Source organism: Myotis yumanensis, unplaced genomic scaffold (assembly GCF_028538775.1).
Source record: "Myotis yumanensis isolate MYYU_CA2020_CCGP unplaced genomic scaffold, mMyoYum1.0.hap1 SCAF_1, whole genome shotgun sequence".
Lineage (NCBI taxonomy): Eukaryota > Metazoa > Chordata > Mammalia > Chiroptera > Vespertilionidae > Myotis > Myotis yumanensis.
The window spans coordinates 9,687,104-9,703,334 of NW_027223752.1; the positions used below are offsets into that span (position 1 = coordinate 9,687,104).

The 16,231-nt window shown below is 52.8% G+C and overlaps 1 protein-coding gene across 1 annotated transcript in view; it reads right to left on the minus strand.

Annotated features, from left to right (window-relative positions):
* LOC139009364 (ras and Rab interactor 3-like) overlaps window positions 1–16,231 on the minus strand; it is a 109,765-nt gene that overhangs the window by 52,310 nt on the left and 41,224 nt on the right. Inside the window, 1 exon segment of the mRNA XM_070413633.1 lies at window positions 14,343–14,460. Coding sequence (XP_070269734.1) covers window positions 14,343–14,460 — 118 coding nt within the window.

Below are 16,231 nucleotides of genomic sequence, written 5' to 3' on the forward strand. Positions count from 1 at the left end.
TCGATGCTCAACCACTGAGCCACGCCGGCTGGGCCTGCTCACACTCTTTTCATGATTGAAAATGTGCTTGGTGGGGGTGGGAGAGGCATGAGTTGATTTCATCTAAGAGGAAACCTGGCATGTAACGAGGCCTCAAGGTGCCCATTTACGGAGTGAGCCCTGGGTGGGTGAGAACTGCCCCAGGAGGACCATGTCTGCAGAGGGTCCCAGGAAGGACCCCATGTGGGCAGTCAGAGGGCTCACCTTTGGAGAGAAAAGGCCATCACGCCTGGCTGGCGGGGGGTGGGTGGGGTGGGGATTTGGTGGGCCCCGGAAGTGGCCCTGAGCCAAAGCCTTATGTGACACCGCCGAGCCCGCCCCCCTGAAACCTGGCACCCAGAATGGGCTGGAAGACTGAGCCTACTGGATTCCGATCTGCCTCTGTACAAGGGGTACTAGCTGACCAAGCTGAGTCCCTGCCAGGAGATGCCAGGAGCGCAGACTGGAGGCCAGGGAGTGGTTCCCAGCTGGGAGCAGGAGGAGGGGCACCTGCAGACCGGAGACAGGCAGGGCCCGACCGGCTTGGAAGGTGACAGTGGCCTTTTTCTGCGCAGGACCCACTGCTGTCCGGCAACACCACAGTTGCCATGGGAACTACACCTGGACAGTCTGTGGCTGGGACGGAAGGAGGACTGTCTCTACTACCATCAGGCCTCGCCAAAGGCCCCACGTTCTGTAACAGATGAAAACTACTTCCCCTGTTCCCAGGAGTAAAGTGGGGAGACCAGCAGTCTCTCCGGAGCCCGACCCCGGGACCCCATAGTTCCAGGACATCCCCGCCCTCCCTCCCGCCCCCCCCCCCCCCTCTGGCTCCCACCTGCTTGGCGATGCTGCTGCAGTGCCGCTGCCCCACCCAGGGGCCTGAAGGAGGTGCCGCTAGACTCGGGCTTCGGCCATCGCTGGTTCCCACCCACGGCAGACCGTGCCAGGAGACACGAGAAACCCACGGGCCCCACGCCGGGCAGCAGGTCTCCTGTGTTCTCTGGGCAGCCACACAAGGACCGGCCCACGGACTTGTTCCTGCTCCGGGCAAAGCCCAAGCCTGGACAGGACTGACCAGGGGCGGCTGCCGGCTCCGCCCATCACATGCCCTGAGATCAAAGACCTGGACTCTGCCACCTGCTTCCTCTGCCTGCAGGTGAGGATAAGGGTGACCGAGGCCTCCGGACCCTCCACCTCCTTGCTCAGAGGCTCCGAGTGAAAAGATAACCGAGGTCTGGAAGGGCTGGGGGCGGGGGGTGGGGGGTGGGGGGGTGGGGGAGGTGGGTGGTGGGGGGGGAGTAAAGGGCAGGGGGCGAGTTAGGGTTCAGGGAGCGGGGAGAGAACGCCGACTTGGAAATGTGCTGGGATCAGCCCCCTCTCTCTCCCGGGCTGTCACTGACGGACTGGCCAGGTGGGCACCTGGGCCCCTGCCTCCCTGGCTGGCCCTGCAGCCCTCACTGTGCTACCAGCCTGCGGAGCCTAATTCTGTAAAGGCCCGCCCCCCTCCAGCCCTGAAGTCCCGCCCCCTGCCCGTCTCCTCCCCCAACCACAGGCCGCGGGGCGGGACCAGCTGCAGGACCTCCTGTGCAGGTGGGAAAGGCACAGGGAGGACCTGGCCGCCCTGGCCAGGGGTCCAAGCAGGGAGCCGCTTCTAGTGCTGCCAGCGCCCTGTTGCAGGTTTGGCCAAGGAGCAGAGGGGTGCCTCTGGTCCAGAGGACGGCTGCCCGGCACGGAAACGCACAACCTGACAAGTGGAACCCCAGCTGGGTGTCACCCCCACACTCAGCTCCCCTCCCAGGCTCTCTGGGCAGCATGGCCGCGCAGCCGTCCACGGCAGCCCTGGGCATGAGTCATGGCCATCTTGCCGGCCGTGGTTGGCATGAAGCGCAGTTGCCTCTTGATTGCATCTTAAAAATCTCAGGATGAAGAAGGCAGCAATGGCTTTTTACTGAGTTCCGCGCCACACTCCGAGTTTGCTCAGACTGGAGACCCACCCACACCAAATGCCCCTCCCGGTGGACGGGGAACCACCGAAAGCAGAACCAAAGGGCCCGAGAGACCCCTGTGGTCCAGCCTCCCCCACTGCACAGATGGGGAAACTGAGGCGCAGAGAAGGTGTGTCATTGTGCGGTGAGAGAGTGTGAGTCTGGGCGCTTCCCAGAGTTTGACCCTGGTCTCTCTGGAATCTAGATTCCGACTGCTGCATTCCCCTCCTCCCAGCTCCCCAGCATGGGCTCTGAGCCTCGTGATGAACGGTGGTGGGTTACTGCTGTCAAGCTTTAATAACAACACTAATAGTAATCATAATATCATCTGCCATTTATCATGTCCACTGTGTACCAGTCTCTATATTTCCAATCATCCATTATCCTCAATTACAGGCAAGGAAATGGAGGCTCAGAGAGGTTAAGTAACTGGCCCTAGACCCACAGTCATGGCCGGGGGGTGGCCTTTGAACAGGAGAGGAGGTGTGGGATGAAGGGAGGGAGTCCCCGTGCCTCACCCTGGGTTGCTCTCATCCTGTCCCTGCCTCACTGTTTGGCTAAAAGAGACGCCTCCCATCTTCCCACACATCTCCCCCGTCACTGGGCAGGCCCCGTGCTCCCCTCGGAGAAGCCCTCCCGGGCAGAACTCCCGGACCCTCTCTCAGGCCCCGGCGCTGGGCTCACCCCACCAGAGAGCATGACTCACCCCATCCCAATGCGCTCACAGGCCCACCGCTGGCCCTGAATGAAGCTCTCAGAGAGCAGGGGCCAGGCCTGCCTTCTTCCCACCGTCCCAGGACCTGCCTGGACACACCACATGCCTCACGGCCTCGGTGCTGTCGCAAGCACCGGTCTGACCCCAGGTTGGCAGTCACATCTGCAGCAGCTGCCACCACCCTGTCCCAGCTGTCATGAAAGCCTCCCTCTCTCTCTCTCTCTCTCTCTCTCTCTCTCTCTCTCTCTCCCTCTCCCTCTCCCTCTCCCTCTCCCTCTCCCTCTCCCTCTCTCCCCGCTTCCATATTTAGCGATGCAGAGATGAGGACTGAGTCCAGGAACAGGACAGAATAAACTGCCACAAGCAGACAGGACTCTGCCTGGGAACTATTTATAGGTTCCGATGCCAAACAGAAGGGGAGGTATTAGACAGATGTGTGAATTGCCAAGTGTCAGGAGAGACTAAACAAAGCGCAAGGAGACAGGAAGGTGTTGGGGGAAGAACCTGGGGAGGGCAGAGGAGGAGACGCCGAGCAGGGGCCTGCCATTCATCCCCACCGGCCAGGCCAGTCCTATGGGGGCACTGAACTACCCACAGGGAACTGACAGCCAGTCCCTCCGCTCACACTGCAGGGCGAGGAGGTGCCTTTGCCTGTACTGGCATGAAGAAGCACTTTGCTCTCTCCGGAGCAGAAACAGGAAAGGGAGGTGGCCCAGGGCACCTCCTGATGGTGAGAACAGCTCTGAGTGCCCGAGGAGGACCCATCGAGCCTGCATGGCTCCATGGTTGAGCATCCACCTCGGAACCAGGAGATCACGGTTCGATTCCCGGTCAGGGCACATGCCCAGGGTTGCGGGCTCGATCCCCCGTGTGGGGCGTGTAGGAGGCAGCCAATCAATGATTCTCTTATCATGGATGTTTCTATCTCTCTCTTCCTCTCCCTTGCTCTCTGAAATCAATAAAAATATATTAAAAAAAGAAAAACCCAGAATTGGGTTCCATAATAACCTAGAAAACAACCCATCTTCAATGTCAGGATCTTACAAAGTTTGTCCCACCCCAGGGTCTGGGAACTTCGATCTGAGGTCTAGAAGCAAGTAACCGCCACTTATGAGCTGTGAGACAGGCAGGTTAAGTGGCTTTCTATCCGTCACAGAGCTGGGGAGCAATGATGCCAGGACGTGACTGTGAGCAAGCCTGACTCCGCGGTCCATGCTTGCACCCAGCACACAGGCTGCCGTTCTCTAGGCCCTGCCGCCCAGTGGAAATACGACGAGGGCTCCACGTGCAACGTTCAGTGTTCTCACAGTCACATCAGAAACAGTAAACAGAAAATAGGTGACATTAATCTCCATCATATATTCTATTTAACCCGAGATATCCAAAATATTATCACTTCAACGAACCATAAACATAATGAGGCGCTTTATGTTCCTTTTCTCACACTCAGTGTTCAAATCTGGTGTTTTTTACACTAACAGCACACCTCCATTCAGACTCACCACATCGCCAGGGTTCCACAGCCCCGTGCGGCGCGTGGCTGCCACACTGGACGGCAGAGCACTGAGTGATGCTCTCACCCAGGAGCACATTTGCCCCCAGGGCACAGCTGGGAGTGTGGAGATATTTTAGGCCAGGGGTCCTCAAACTACGGCCCGCGGGCCACATGCAAATACAAATATTGTATTTGTTCCCGTTTTGTTTTTTTACTTCAAAATAAGGTATGTGCCGTGTGCATAGGAATTTGTTCATAGTTTTTTTTTAAACTATAGTCCGGCCCTCCAACGGTCTGAGGGACAGTGAACTGGCCCCCTGTTTAAAAAGCTTGAGGACCCCTGTTTTAGGTTGTCACATCTGGGGGAGAGGGTGACACTAGTGGGCAGAGGCCAGGGATGCTGCTAAATATCCCACAGTGCGCATGACAGCCGCCACAGCACAGGATGACCCACCCCACACGCCAGGCGCCGAGTCTCAGAAGCCCCTGAGTCTCAGAAGCCCCCGCGGAGCTCAGCCGGGAGGCTCTTCTGCTCCTCGTGGCACTGACTCGGTCGCTGGGTGGTATTCAGGTGGGGGCTGTTCTAGTCCACAGGGTCCAGAGCCTTCACCCGGCGCCTTGGCAGGACAGCAGAAGACTAGCCTCAGCCGGGCCCCCTTGGGACTCCCTCCCTCTCTCTATAGTGTTGGAGCCTCTCCCGGTGGTCACTCCATCACTGGCCTTCTTACATGGCAACTCGGGCTCCCAGAGCCCAAGCAGAGGCTGCCAGTTCTCCTAAAAGGTGCACACAGACCTGGCATAGTATCATTTCACCTTATTCCATTGGCCACAGCAGTCCCAGGCCACCCAGATTCAAGGGGAGGGGCCACAGCCTTCAGCTCCTGGTGGGAAGAGTGTCAGGGAAAGTACAGCCACTTTTATCTGCCACAGGATAGTGTTTCTATCTAGGACTCAAATGTCATCCCACGATTTCTCTAGGGGCCTACACTACACCTGTCATACCTCTCCCTGATTCCAATTTATTTCATGTTCCTGCAAAGACACAGCCCCCCTTTTCCCAAAGATATACCTTTTCAGGTAAAAATTATAATACCATATGAATACCTACATCATCTCTACACACACATCATGCTTTAGTTTGCAAAACGCTCACCCATGCGTCACCTCCTAATGGTTCCATAAAATGGGCGTTACTGTCCACTGTACAGACAAGGAAGCAGCAGTGGGTGCTGGGACATGGTTAGCAACAGGCTCTCCAGAGAGAAAGCCCCGATTTACAGCATTTGTCAATTTCCATAATGGAAATACTCCTGCCAGGCTGACGGGGGGAGAGAGGGGCACAATGGACTCTCACGGGCTGAAACGAGCCAGCTCCGGGATGCCACCAAAGCCACAGCTCAGAGACAAGTCCACTTTGAGATGGTCCTTAAGAGCAAGAACCATCACCCTTTTCGACAGCATGGAAGGACCTGGAGACTACGATGCTAAGCGAAATAAGCCAGTTAGAGAAAGACAAACATCACATGATCTCACTTAAATGTGGAATCTAATCAACCAAATAAACTGATGAACGGAATAGGTCGAGAGGCATGGATGCATGGAACAGAATAACAGAGATCAGTGGGGAGGGGAGTAGAAGAGACTCACCAAAGATCATATATGCATATATGCATAACCCATGGACGCAGACAATAGTGGGGGAAGACCAGGGTGGGGCGGGGGTTGTGTGGTGGTGGGAAAAAGGGGAGGATGGGGGGACATCTGTTATACTGATGACAACAACAACGACAAGAGAGCCAGAATCATTAAGAGACCTGAAGCTCAGGTGACCTCACTGACTCTCGAGACCTCCCCTCACCTGTTGAAGCCATCCAGTCCCTGTCTGCCACCTCTCTGTCCAGCTCTGGTTCTTTGCAATGCACATCGAGCCCTGGGGTGTAACCTTAGCTTAGGCCTCTGATGCTAGAGTAAGTCTGGAGTTCTTCGGTGTATTTGATCACTGCTCTACCTCCCTCTCTGGCGTCCTCCACCTCCCCTGACTTGGACAGCCACGTGCATAAGGGCCATGCAAGACCAGCTAAGAAAGCACCTGGCCCAGGTGAAAGTGGAGTTAACAGCCCCAGTTCAACCCCAGTTCCCTCCTTGGGCACAATTTCCTCAGCTAAAATGGGGGTCCTGGCACCTGCTTCCTAGGGCTGTGGTGAGGACCAGAGGGACAGATTCTATGGAAGCCACCCGTGCCTGGTACACAGTGGGTCCCCAATAACTGGGGAAGGCTGGATAGAATGGCTTGGGTAAGGCCTAGTTATTGGGGAACTGGGTCTGCCCTGGGGGCTGCTCAGGGCAGCCTGGGCTGGCAACAACGACTACATGAAAGGAACATCCCAGCAGGGGAAGTTTTGCCTGGCAAGTTCCCTAAAAATTTCCACTGTGCAAACCAAGGCCAAGACAGCCACAAGTACAACAAAAGGTATGTAACAGGATCAGGACTGCTGATCAAAGCAGCACAGACTAATCATTGATTCTCGACAGATAAGGACACAAAGGACAGCGATGGATACAAAGAGCTGCAAAGATACCAGTCCATTTCTACAGAACTTTCCAGAAGGCCTCACCTCTGACTGCTTCTTTAAGTAGTTTGGGCAGAAAGGAGAAGTTGATGGGACAGGCGTAATAACAGGACTTCCCAGGAGGCCGGGTGGGCTCCCTGGGCACTGAGCATCCTGTATTTTGCTTGGCGGTGGCGAGGCTTTACAATCCAGGTGCCTGAGGTCAAGTAAATGAAGAACAGCACCTTCTCTGTGTGGGCCTTTATCCTTCCAGGCATTTTTTATTATATTAGTTTCAGGTGTACACCCCAGTGATTAGACATTACATAACACACTAAGGGGTAAATCTCATACTCACCTGACACCATACATAGTTTTCAGGATATTATTGACTATGTTCCCTGTGCTGTACTTTACATCCCCATGACTGTTCTGTAACCACCAATTTGTACTTCTTAATCCCTTCACCATTTTCACCGCCCCCCCCCCGCCCCCCGCCCCCCTTCCCATCAGGCAACCATCAAAATGTTCTCTGTATCTATGAGTCTGTTTCTGTTCTGCTTGTTCATTTATTCTGGTTTTTTTTTAGATTCAGTTGTTGATAGATATGTATTTATTGCCATTTTATTGTTCATATTTTTTTTTTACCTTTTTTTCTCCCTTCTTCTTAAAGAAAACCCTTTAACATTTTATGAAATACTGGTCTGATAGTGATGAACTCCTTTAGTTTTTTCTTGTCTGTGAAGCTCTTTATATGTCCTTTGATTCTAAATGATAGCTTTTCTGGGTAGAGTAATCTTGGTTGTAGGTTCTTGCTTTTCATCACTTTGAATATTTCTTGCCACTCCCTTCTGGCCTGCAAAGTTTCTGTTGAGAAATCAGCTGATAGTCTAATGGGAGCTCCCTTGTAGGTAGCTAACTGCTTTTCTCTTGCTGCTTTTAAGATTCTCTTTATCTTTAACTTTTTGCATTTCCAGGGCATTTTGTATCCACCTCTTGCTGGGTGAGGTCGGGATGCCCAGAGACACTGAGTGACTTGCTTAAAGTCATGTAGCAAGCTACCGCGGGCACCAGATTAGAACCCAATTCATGGGCACTTACCCCTGGCTTTGCAAAGCTCACACTGACCCTAAAGCTTCTCACTCTTCAACCTGGGGAAGCTGCCTGGAAACTCCCCGAGCAAAATTAATCTGGGAGGTAACAATTGGCTTCTCCTTTTGGGAAAAATAAACCAACCCAAAGCTAAGTCCCCTAGAAACATCTCCTTACAAGTCCTAGATGTGGGGTAATCCTCCCAGGACCAGCCGAGCCTCCACACAGGGACCCAAGAGAGCCACAAAGCACTTGTAAAAGCACTTTCCCTCGTTTCTTCCATTCTTGCCCCAATCTACTCAGCTACCCAAGTGAGCCTGTTAAGAGTAGAATCTGGTCTTATCCCAGCCCAGGGCTCCACGGATGCTAGCTACGTATGTTCACAAATGCACGCATGCCGCAGTATGCAGCTCACTCTTGCATGTCTGCCAGGTTTTCAATATGTTCACATGATTTCTTATCAGTTTCTCATAACAGTTCCTTTGGAGGCATCATTAACCCATTTGTGGTGGATGACAGTGAGGCCCTGAAGTCAAACCACTTGCTTCGGTTAAGCAGCAGAACCGAACACACATCCAGGTTTTCTAACCCTAAGACCCAGGCCAAGGGGGAAGGCGGGCAGTCAGGTGACAGAGACCAAGACAGAGACAGACCTGGAACTGCCTGCCTTTCCAAAGCTCATGCTCTCCAAAGAGGCTGGCATTGCCAAGAGCGCCAAACCCACCGCGAGGCAATCCCGCCCCTGCTGACACAGCAAGAGCTGCTTCTCCATTCCAACCTGACTTTAATAAATGTTCCTGACCTTTTTTTTTTTTTTTGGACTTAACACATTTTAGTGCAAATGCAGGTGTAAATATCACTCTAGGATAATGGGTCAGCTGGTGAAGGGGTCAAACCCAAGAGCACCAATGCTATGTTCCCGTGTGGACTTCAAAGTCATTCTGGGGGACATGCTTGACCAGCCCATACATACAGATCTCTGCTGCAGGAGGATTCAGCTAGAATTTCCCCCTCCTTGGTTTAAAAGGTGCCCCTGCCCGGCCAGTGTGGCTCAGTAGTTGAGCATTGACCTATGAACCAGGAGGTCAAGGTTTGATTCCCAGTCAGGGCACATGCCTGGGCTGCTCTTTCAGCCCCAATTGCAGAATGAAAATTTTTTATAAAGAGCCTCAGCTGACATGTAACATGAGAGAAAAATAGAACTCATGCTACTCTCTGTGTATACATACCTGTTATTGCGGCATAACTAGTCTGAGCTGACAGTTTCAGGGTTTTGCAAAGAAACTCTGAACAAGGGACCAGAGGCAATCCAAGCACACAGACTCATAGAGGTGGTCCAGGGGAGTCTTTCTCCCTCAGAGCAAACAGAGCGGGGCCACAGATGACACTGACCACCCACTTTTGGGGGATCCCCTTGTCTCCTTCCTTGGCCTCAGCTTTGGGTGGGGAATCCCAACAAAAGGCCCCGGTTCTAGGCCCTGGGCCTTTCCCTGCCCACTTCCTCCTCAGGCTGCCCCTCACTGCAGCCACCACAGCCGCAGGAGGACTCGGAGGCTAATGGCTTCCTTCTCCCAAGAGGGACCACAAAGTGGTCCCCGAGTGCACGCTGGGACTGACCCAGAGCCCTGCAACCACGTGTGTAGTAGGCTCATTCCACTCCGCCTTTTGGCTTAATCCTGCGGGAGGATTAACAACAACACCAAACACTAACTTTTATTGTTCCCCGTACTATCCTAAGCACTTTATTATCTTTTTTTTTTTTAAAGATCTAATTGGCTTTATTAAGCGATTCATGAATCAGGCAGCATCCCATCTACCAAGTGGAGAGAGGCTCCCTGTCCTAAGCACTTTATTTATTTATTTAAAAAAAAAAATATATATATATATATATTTTTTAAATATATTTTATTGATTTTTTACAGAGAGGAAGAGAGAGAGATAGAGAGTTAGAAACATCGATGGGAGAGAAACATCGATCAGCTGCCTCCTGCACATCTCCCACTGGGGATGTGCCCGCAACCCAGGTACATGCCCTTGACCGGAATCGAACCTGGGACCTTTCAGTCCGCAGACCGACGCTCTATCCACTGAGCCAAACCGGTTTCGGCTAAAAAAATATATTTTTATTTATTTCAGAGAGGAAGGGAGAGGGAGAGAGATAGAAAAACATCAATGATGAGAGAGAATCATTAATTCTCCGGGCATGTGCCCCTGACTGGAATCGAACCTGGGACCTTTCAGTCTTCAGGCCGACGCTCTATCCACTGAGCCAAACTGGCTGGGGCCCTAGGCACGTCAGACACACTAACTCCTTCCTGCACCCGCCGGGGGAGGCACCGCTATCACTCCCATGGCAGGAGCCTGGTGCCCAAAGTCACACAGGCAGTAAAAGCAGCCCTGGGTTCCAACACAGGCTGTGCCCCAGCACGATGCTGGGGAGGAAACCACCAAACAGGAAGACAAGGAAAAAGGTAGGCTCCGCGAAGCAACATGGCAAAGATACCCATTACCTGCTGCTCTCCTGCTATTGTCTGGGTTTGGGGCAGGGGAGACCTCAGGGACCAGAGGTATGGGGAACAGTGACGTAATATAAAGGAAGAGCAAAACAAAACACGTACAAACCTACAGACAACATCTGTGCAGTTACAGTGAATGGACACGAATCAAGATTAGAAGAGTTATGTTACATAAAGGATTTTTGGTTTGGGTGTTGATAGTCCTTTCAGCAAAGCTGGGTGCTGAACTTTTTAAAAGTTTAAAAACGGAAAATGAGCCTGGCTGGCCATGGCTCAGCGGTTGAGCGTCGACCTATGCATCAGGAGGTCACGGTTCGATTCCCCGGTCAGGGCACATGCCTGGGGTTGCGGGCTCGGTCCCCAGTGCGGGGGGCATGCAGGAGGCAGTCAATCAATGATTCTCTCTCATCATTGATGTTTCTATCTCTTTCTCCCTCTCCCTTCCTCTCTGAAATCAATAACAATATATTTTTAAAAAAATGGAAACTGAGATTCTACCACATGGCTCTGGGAGGAAGTCGCAAACCCAGAGAAGAAAGCTGCCTCCATCCCTAAGTGCCCTGGTTTGTCCTCTGGTCTCCTAATCAGAAATGAGACATGCCACCAGACACGGTGTCCTGGTCCCATTGGGCAGGCTTGTGCATGCTTTCTGATGAAGCTCCAAGAAGCCGGGGCAGCTGGGGGGTGGATTGGGTTGGAGGCACCTAGAAAGGATTGCCCTGGAGGCTGGGGCAGAGAGATGGGAAAGAAGCAGCGGGGCAAAGGAGAAGAGCAGAACTTTCAGACTCTCCATCGGTCCAGCTCCATTCCCTCTTCCTCCGAGAAGCCTTCCCGATCAGCCTGACCTTGAACCATGCTCCCCCCTTGCACTTCTAGAGCACATGTTGGCGTGTAACAGGCTCAGCACATCACTACTCGCCACTTCCAGCTCCTTTCCTGATGTCGGTGTTAAAATTTAACGTGCATTTGGCCCTTGGGTTTCTAAAGGATTGTAGTAGCTAACTAGTGTCTAGGTCAGTTCCCAAAGCCCGGTTACTCTCATCAAGAGGCAGGACTATACAAGTCCACAAGCCGATAGGCTCATGTCTGTCCCTCTCCCATGACCTCAAGAGAGCACCCAGGGTGTCTGCAGCCCCAGAGGCACCTGCTGAGACCGTCAGAGAAAGGGTTCTTGGAGAGCAGTAGTTGCCCCAAACAACTTCACCCCTCCTGCAGTCGGTAGAGGGTGCTAGATATTTGCTCTGGGGAGGCGATGACGTTGTTTCTTTCCTCTTTGAGATCCCTACACTTTCTTTCCTGCTGGACACTGCAGGATGGGGGGTCACTAAGGTTTGCTATATAAATTAACAACCTTACACACTCTGTAACCTTAGACTCTAGCAGTTCACCAAAATCCAGGCCCTCTGCTTCTGCCTGGACACATGTCTGGACCACATTTCCCAGTCTCCCTTGCAGTTAGGTACGGTCACATGACTGGTTCTAGCCAATGGAATACAAGCACAGGTAACACTTCCAGGACTGGGTAAATCCGCCCACAAGCCTCCTCCAGGCGGTTTCCCCTTCCAGCCTATTGGGTGGAGTCAACCATGGGAAACTGGAAGCTGTGCTGAAGGTGGCTGGGCCTCCATCAGCCAGGATCCCTGAGCCTTACCCGCGGACCAGGAATCGTGCACATGAGCGGGGAAACTAGCCTCTTCTATGCTTAAGCCATTACACCGTTTTATCATTATCCCAGCAGCTGGCTGATCTTCCCACCTCCACCTTCTGCATAGCCTGACTCCATCTGACTGACAGCCACCCAATATGGTTTCCTTGTTGTCTCCTCCCTCCACCCCAACCTAAGCTCTGAGAGGCAGGGACTCGGTTTTGTTTCCCGCCGTGTCCCCAGTGGAAGGACAGCGCCTGACATAGAGTAGTCGCTTAATAACAATCTGTTGAGCACACGAACGAGTGACTTCTGTTTTCCCCATTCTTCGTGAGTCCCGGTCTCCATAGAAAGGACCCCAAGAGCGGGAACGAGCCTCTGCCTTCACTCTCTCCTCCAACTCCCGAGCTAGAGAATTAGCCTTTATCTCTTACACTCACCCTCAGGACCCAGCCTGGGCCCCCTCCTGCTTGGCGCCCTCCCAAATCCTTCCCACCACGGTCTGTGAGAAACCGGCTGAAGAAATAAACGCAGTCACTGCAGACAAGCTGCTAAATTACCAGAATCGAGCAGGCTGAGGTATGAGGAAGCGATTCTACTCTTGTTCTAACGAGCCTGGAACGTAAACGTTTTGAACTTTCCCGTCCTGCATCGAAGCCTGGCTATACATCGGCACACATACCAGACCTCCAGATAACCTTCCGATGATCCCCAAGGGCTCGCGCCGCCAGACCACATGACATTATCCTGACCACTGGACATGACCAGACCTCCTGGCACCCATCCTCCAGGTCACCTGACAGCTGGTAATGGCCCTGGAGCGGTCCTAGGGCTAAGAATGCAAGGCCGATAATGTTCAAGAATTGTGCTTTATATTGTAAGAATTCTCAACGTTTCTTTCTTCTTTGGAACATTTCTGGGTTTTTGCCTGGACTGTTGACTGCATCTCTATCATTTATTTCTAGCCAAATCCTCCAGACTCTTTGAATTCATTCGATATCTGTGGCCTCTGTGCCCCTCAGCCCGGGGTCCCCTTGCAGTCACACCTGTCACACTGCACAGCAGGTGCGGGTGTCTGTCTTTATCACCCACCACGCCCCACCCTCTATTAGACTGGGAGACGCTGGAAGCCAGGGCTCTCTTATTCATCTTGGCATAGTCCCAGTGTCGGGCATAAGTGCCTCTTAGGAAACAAGCATTCCACAATATTTAATAAATATTTTAAAATATTTAGATAATACTTAGTTATATAAACATAAATTACTTAAGTATATACTATTTAAGTATATTATATACCTATAATACTCATATAATACTACTTAATATATATTTTATTTATTATTATTATTTATTTTTGGTTAATCCTCACCCAAGGATATTTTCCCATTGATTTTTAGAGAGAGTGGAGGGGGAGGGAGAGACGGAAAGAGAGAAACATCAATGTGAGGGAGACACATTGATTGGTTGCATCCTGCACACGCCCTGATTGGGGCCAGGGATTGAGCTGGCAACCGAGGTACGTGCCCTTGACCAAAATCGAACCTGTGACCCTTCAGCCGGCAGGCCGATGCTTTATCCACTGAGCCAAAACAGCTGGGGCTATTTTCTTTTCTTTAACTGTTGTCACTATTGCTAACTAAGAGTAAAAAGCTGCCCACACACCCTGGATCCAGTTATAAGAAGATCTAAGCTGGTACTTGGCATATTCTTCAGATTCTTCTAACAGGCTTTGGGGCCCTTAATACAGGGCGTGGCCCATGAGAGGAGGGGGGAGCCCAAACACTCTCATTGTGTCTCGGAACAAACCACCCTGGATTGGGGGTCCCAAAACATTTTCCCATTGAGGTGCAAGCCCGCCCCTGGCAGCCCTGCACACACAGGAGTTTTGTCTTTCAAAGCACCTGCCCACTTGACCCTCATGAAGGCCCTGCGGTACAGGCAGGAGACGAATACTGTGCCCATTTGACAGATGAGAAAACAGAGGCCCAGAGAGGTTCAGTGACTTGTCCAAGATCATGAGTGTGTGCTGGGCTGTCACTAGGCCCCAGGGCCCCAGACGTCCCTGCTCCATGTCTTGCCTCTCTCCGGCCTGAGCTGACAGGAGGAAACTCCACAGCAGCCTCCAGGAAGCCAGCCAGCAAGCAGCCACACAGTGAGCGGAAACTGACACTGACCTGCCAATCCCGTCAGTGCTGAGAGCTTCCCCCGATTCTAACTCTACACCCCTCCGGCCTGCGGGGGGGGGGGGGGGGGGGGGGCTCTGTGGTTAGGGTTGCAGCATCTGCTGCTGTGGTCGGAGGCCAGAGCGGAAGGACGGTACTCACTCGATTTTTCTTCTTTGACGGTGTACTCGAGCACCTCGGACGAGCCCGCGTTCAGGGAAGGGAAGTGGACACAGAGCACCAGGCGCTTTGAGCAGCTGTCCCTGCGCACCAGGAATGTCTGCAACAGAGAAGGGGGCTGCGTGAATCCAACGTGTGGGGGGAGGTTCGAAGGACAACAGAGAGATGGAAGTCATCTGGAATGTTCCAGAAACAAGGAGGCAGGGTGGACAGTCAAGCATCTCTCAGGAGAATGGGAGATTCTGGCCAACGAGCCACATGTCACCCAGCCCACGACCCCTGGCTCCTGCGTCTCAATTTCTCATTTGTCCACAGAGCGGGGCTCAACTAAATCGACGTTTCCCAAAGAATTCTGTGCTGCAGACAGAGTTAGGCAAGGGGTGTGGAACCTGCAGCGTCCCATGTCCCACCTCAGAGAGGCTGGTTCGGTTGGGGGTGTGTGTGTCCAGAATCAGCTGAGTCTGACCCGGGTGGTGGTCCAGGGTCCACACTTAGAAAAGTTCTAACGTTCGGGAGTCAGGTTAGATTTCAACTCGTCCCCACAAGTCACACAGCATGGACACCCTGGGGAGGCCGATGGAAGCGGTCACAGATATGGGTCAATTCACACTACTTTCCCCAGAAATAAAAATAGCTAATAATCACCATAGAGCTGTCTCTGTGACAGGAACTGTTACAAATACTTTGCATGCATTCACTGGCTCCTTCCTATCAATAGCCCTCTGGCGTGAGCTGTGTTGTTCTCCCCATTTTACAGATGAAGAAACAAAGGCACTCGCGGGTCCTGATGGGACCCCTCTCCTCTGGCTGCTGTGATGACTGAGTACCTACCTGCCTGTCTGGGCCTGGCGCACCGGGTGGGCCCTGTCCTCTCTCCTCCTGGGGGTTTGCTGGGGTCGAATGAGACGCTGTCTCTCAGCCTGGGGGATGTGTCTCTCTCTAGTAACCAAGCGTCACCAGAATCTAAACCAGAGCTGGCGTTTACAGCGCCCCCTTCCCCACCCCCCCTTCTGCTTCTCCAGCACTTCTGCTCAATGAAGGGGCTGCACTTCCCACAGCCATCCTGGGGAGGGGTCCCTGCTTCATTCACAAACTGTGGTTTCAAATGACCTTTTTAGCCTCTGCCGGCCCCATCCGAGCTCAGCCCTCCTTCCAGGTGATGATTGACACCTTCTAGAATATCCCCAGCCTCCAGGGGCACAGCCTCCCCCGAGGAGGGGGGCTGGGTGTCCTTGGCCAAGGAAGGTCATTCCTTCCTTCCCTGAGAAAGGACTTGGTCACTGAGCCCCCATCCCTCCCTCCACATCCCACCCGGGTCTAAGCTTCCCTCTGTCAGGCCTCACGCACCTGGGCTAGAGCTGGGAAGACCCGGAGTCCCGCCAAAGTTGCAGAGGGAAGGTTGGGTGGGGGGCGCTGGGGAGGGGGCTGGGGCAGCTCTGAGACGTGGCCCACACATGAGGGGCTCTGGAGGACCACCGAGATGGCTCTTCCCCCCTTTCCTCACCGAGGCCCACTGTCCTACCAGCCCCTGTGATGCTCCAAATTCTTTGCCATGGTTACTGTTACTATTATTATGATCATATTTCTTTGTTATTAATACAATGTTGCTATAATTGTTAAGGAAGCATTATAATAATACTAGAGGCCCGATGCACGAAATTCGTGCAAGAGTAGGCCTTCCTTCCCCCGCTGCCGGCACCAGCTTCCCTCTGGCACCTGGACCAGGGCTTCCCTTGCAGCCCCGGCTTCCTCCGGAAGGACATCCGGTCTAATTAGCATATTATGCTTTTATTATTATAGATCGTTACTATTAATAGTAACAGCTAACTCATATTGCCTCCCTCCTCCAGTTCCTTAGATTCCATGGTCTC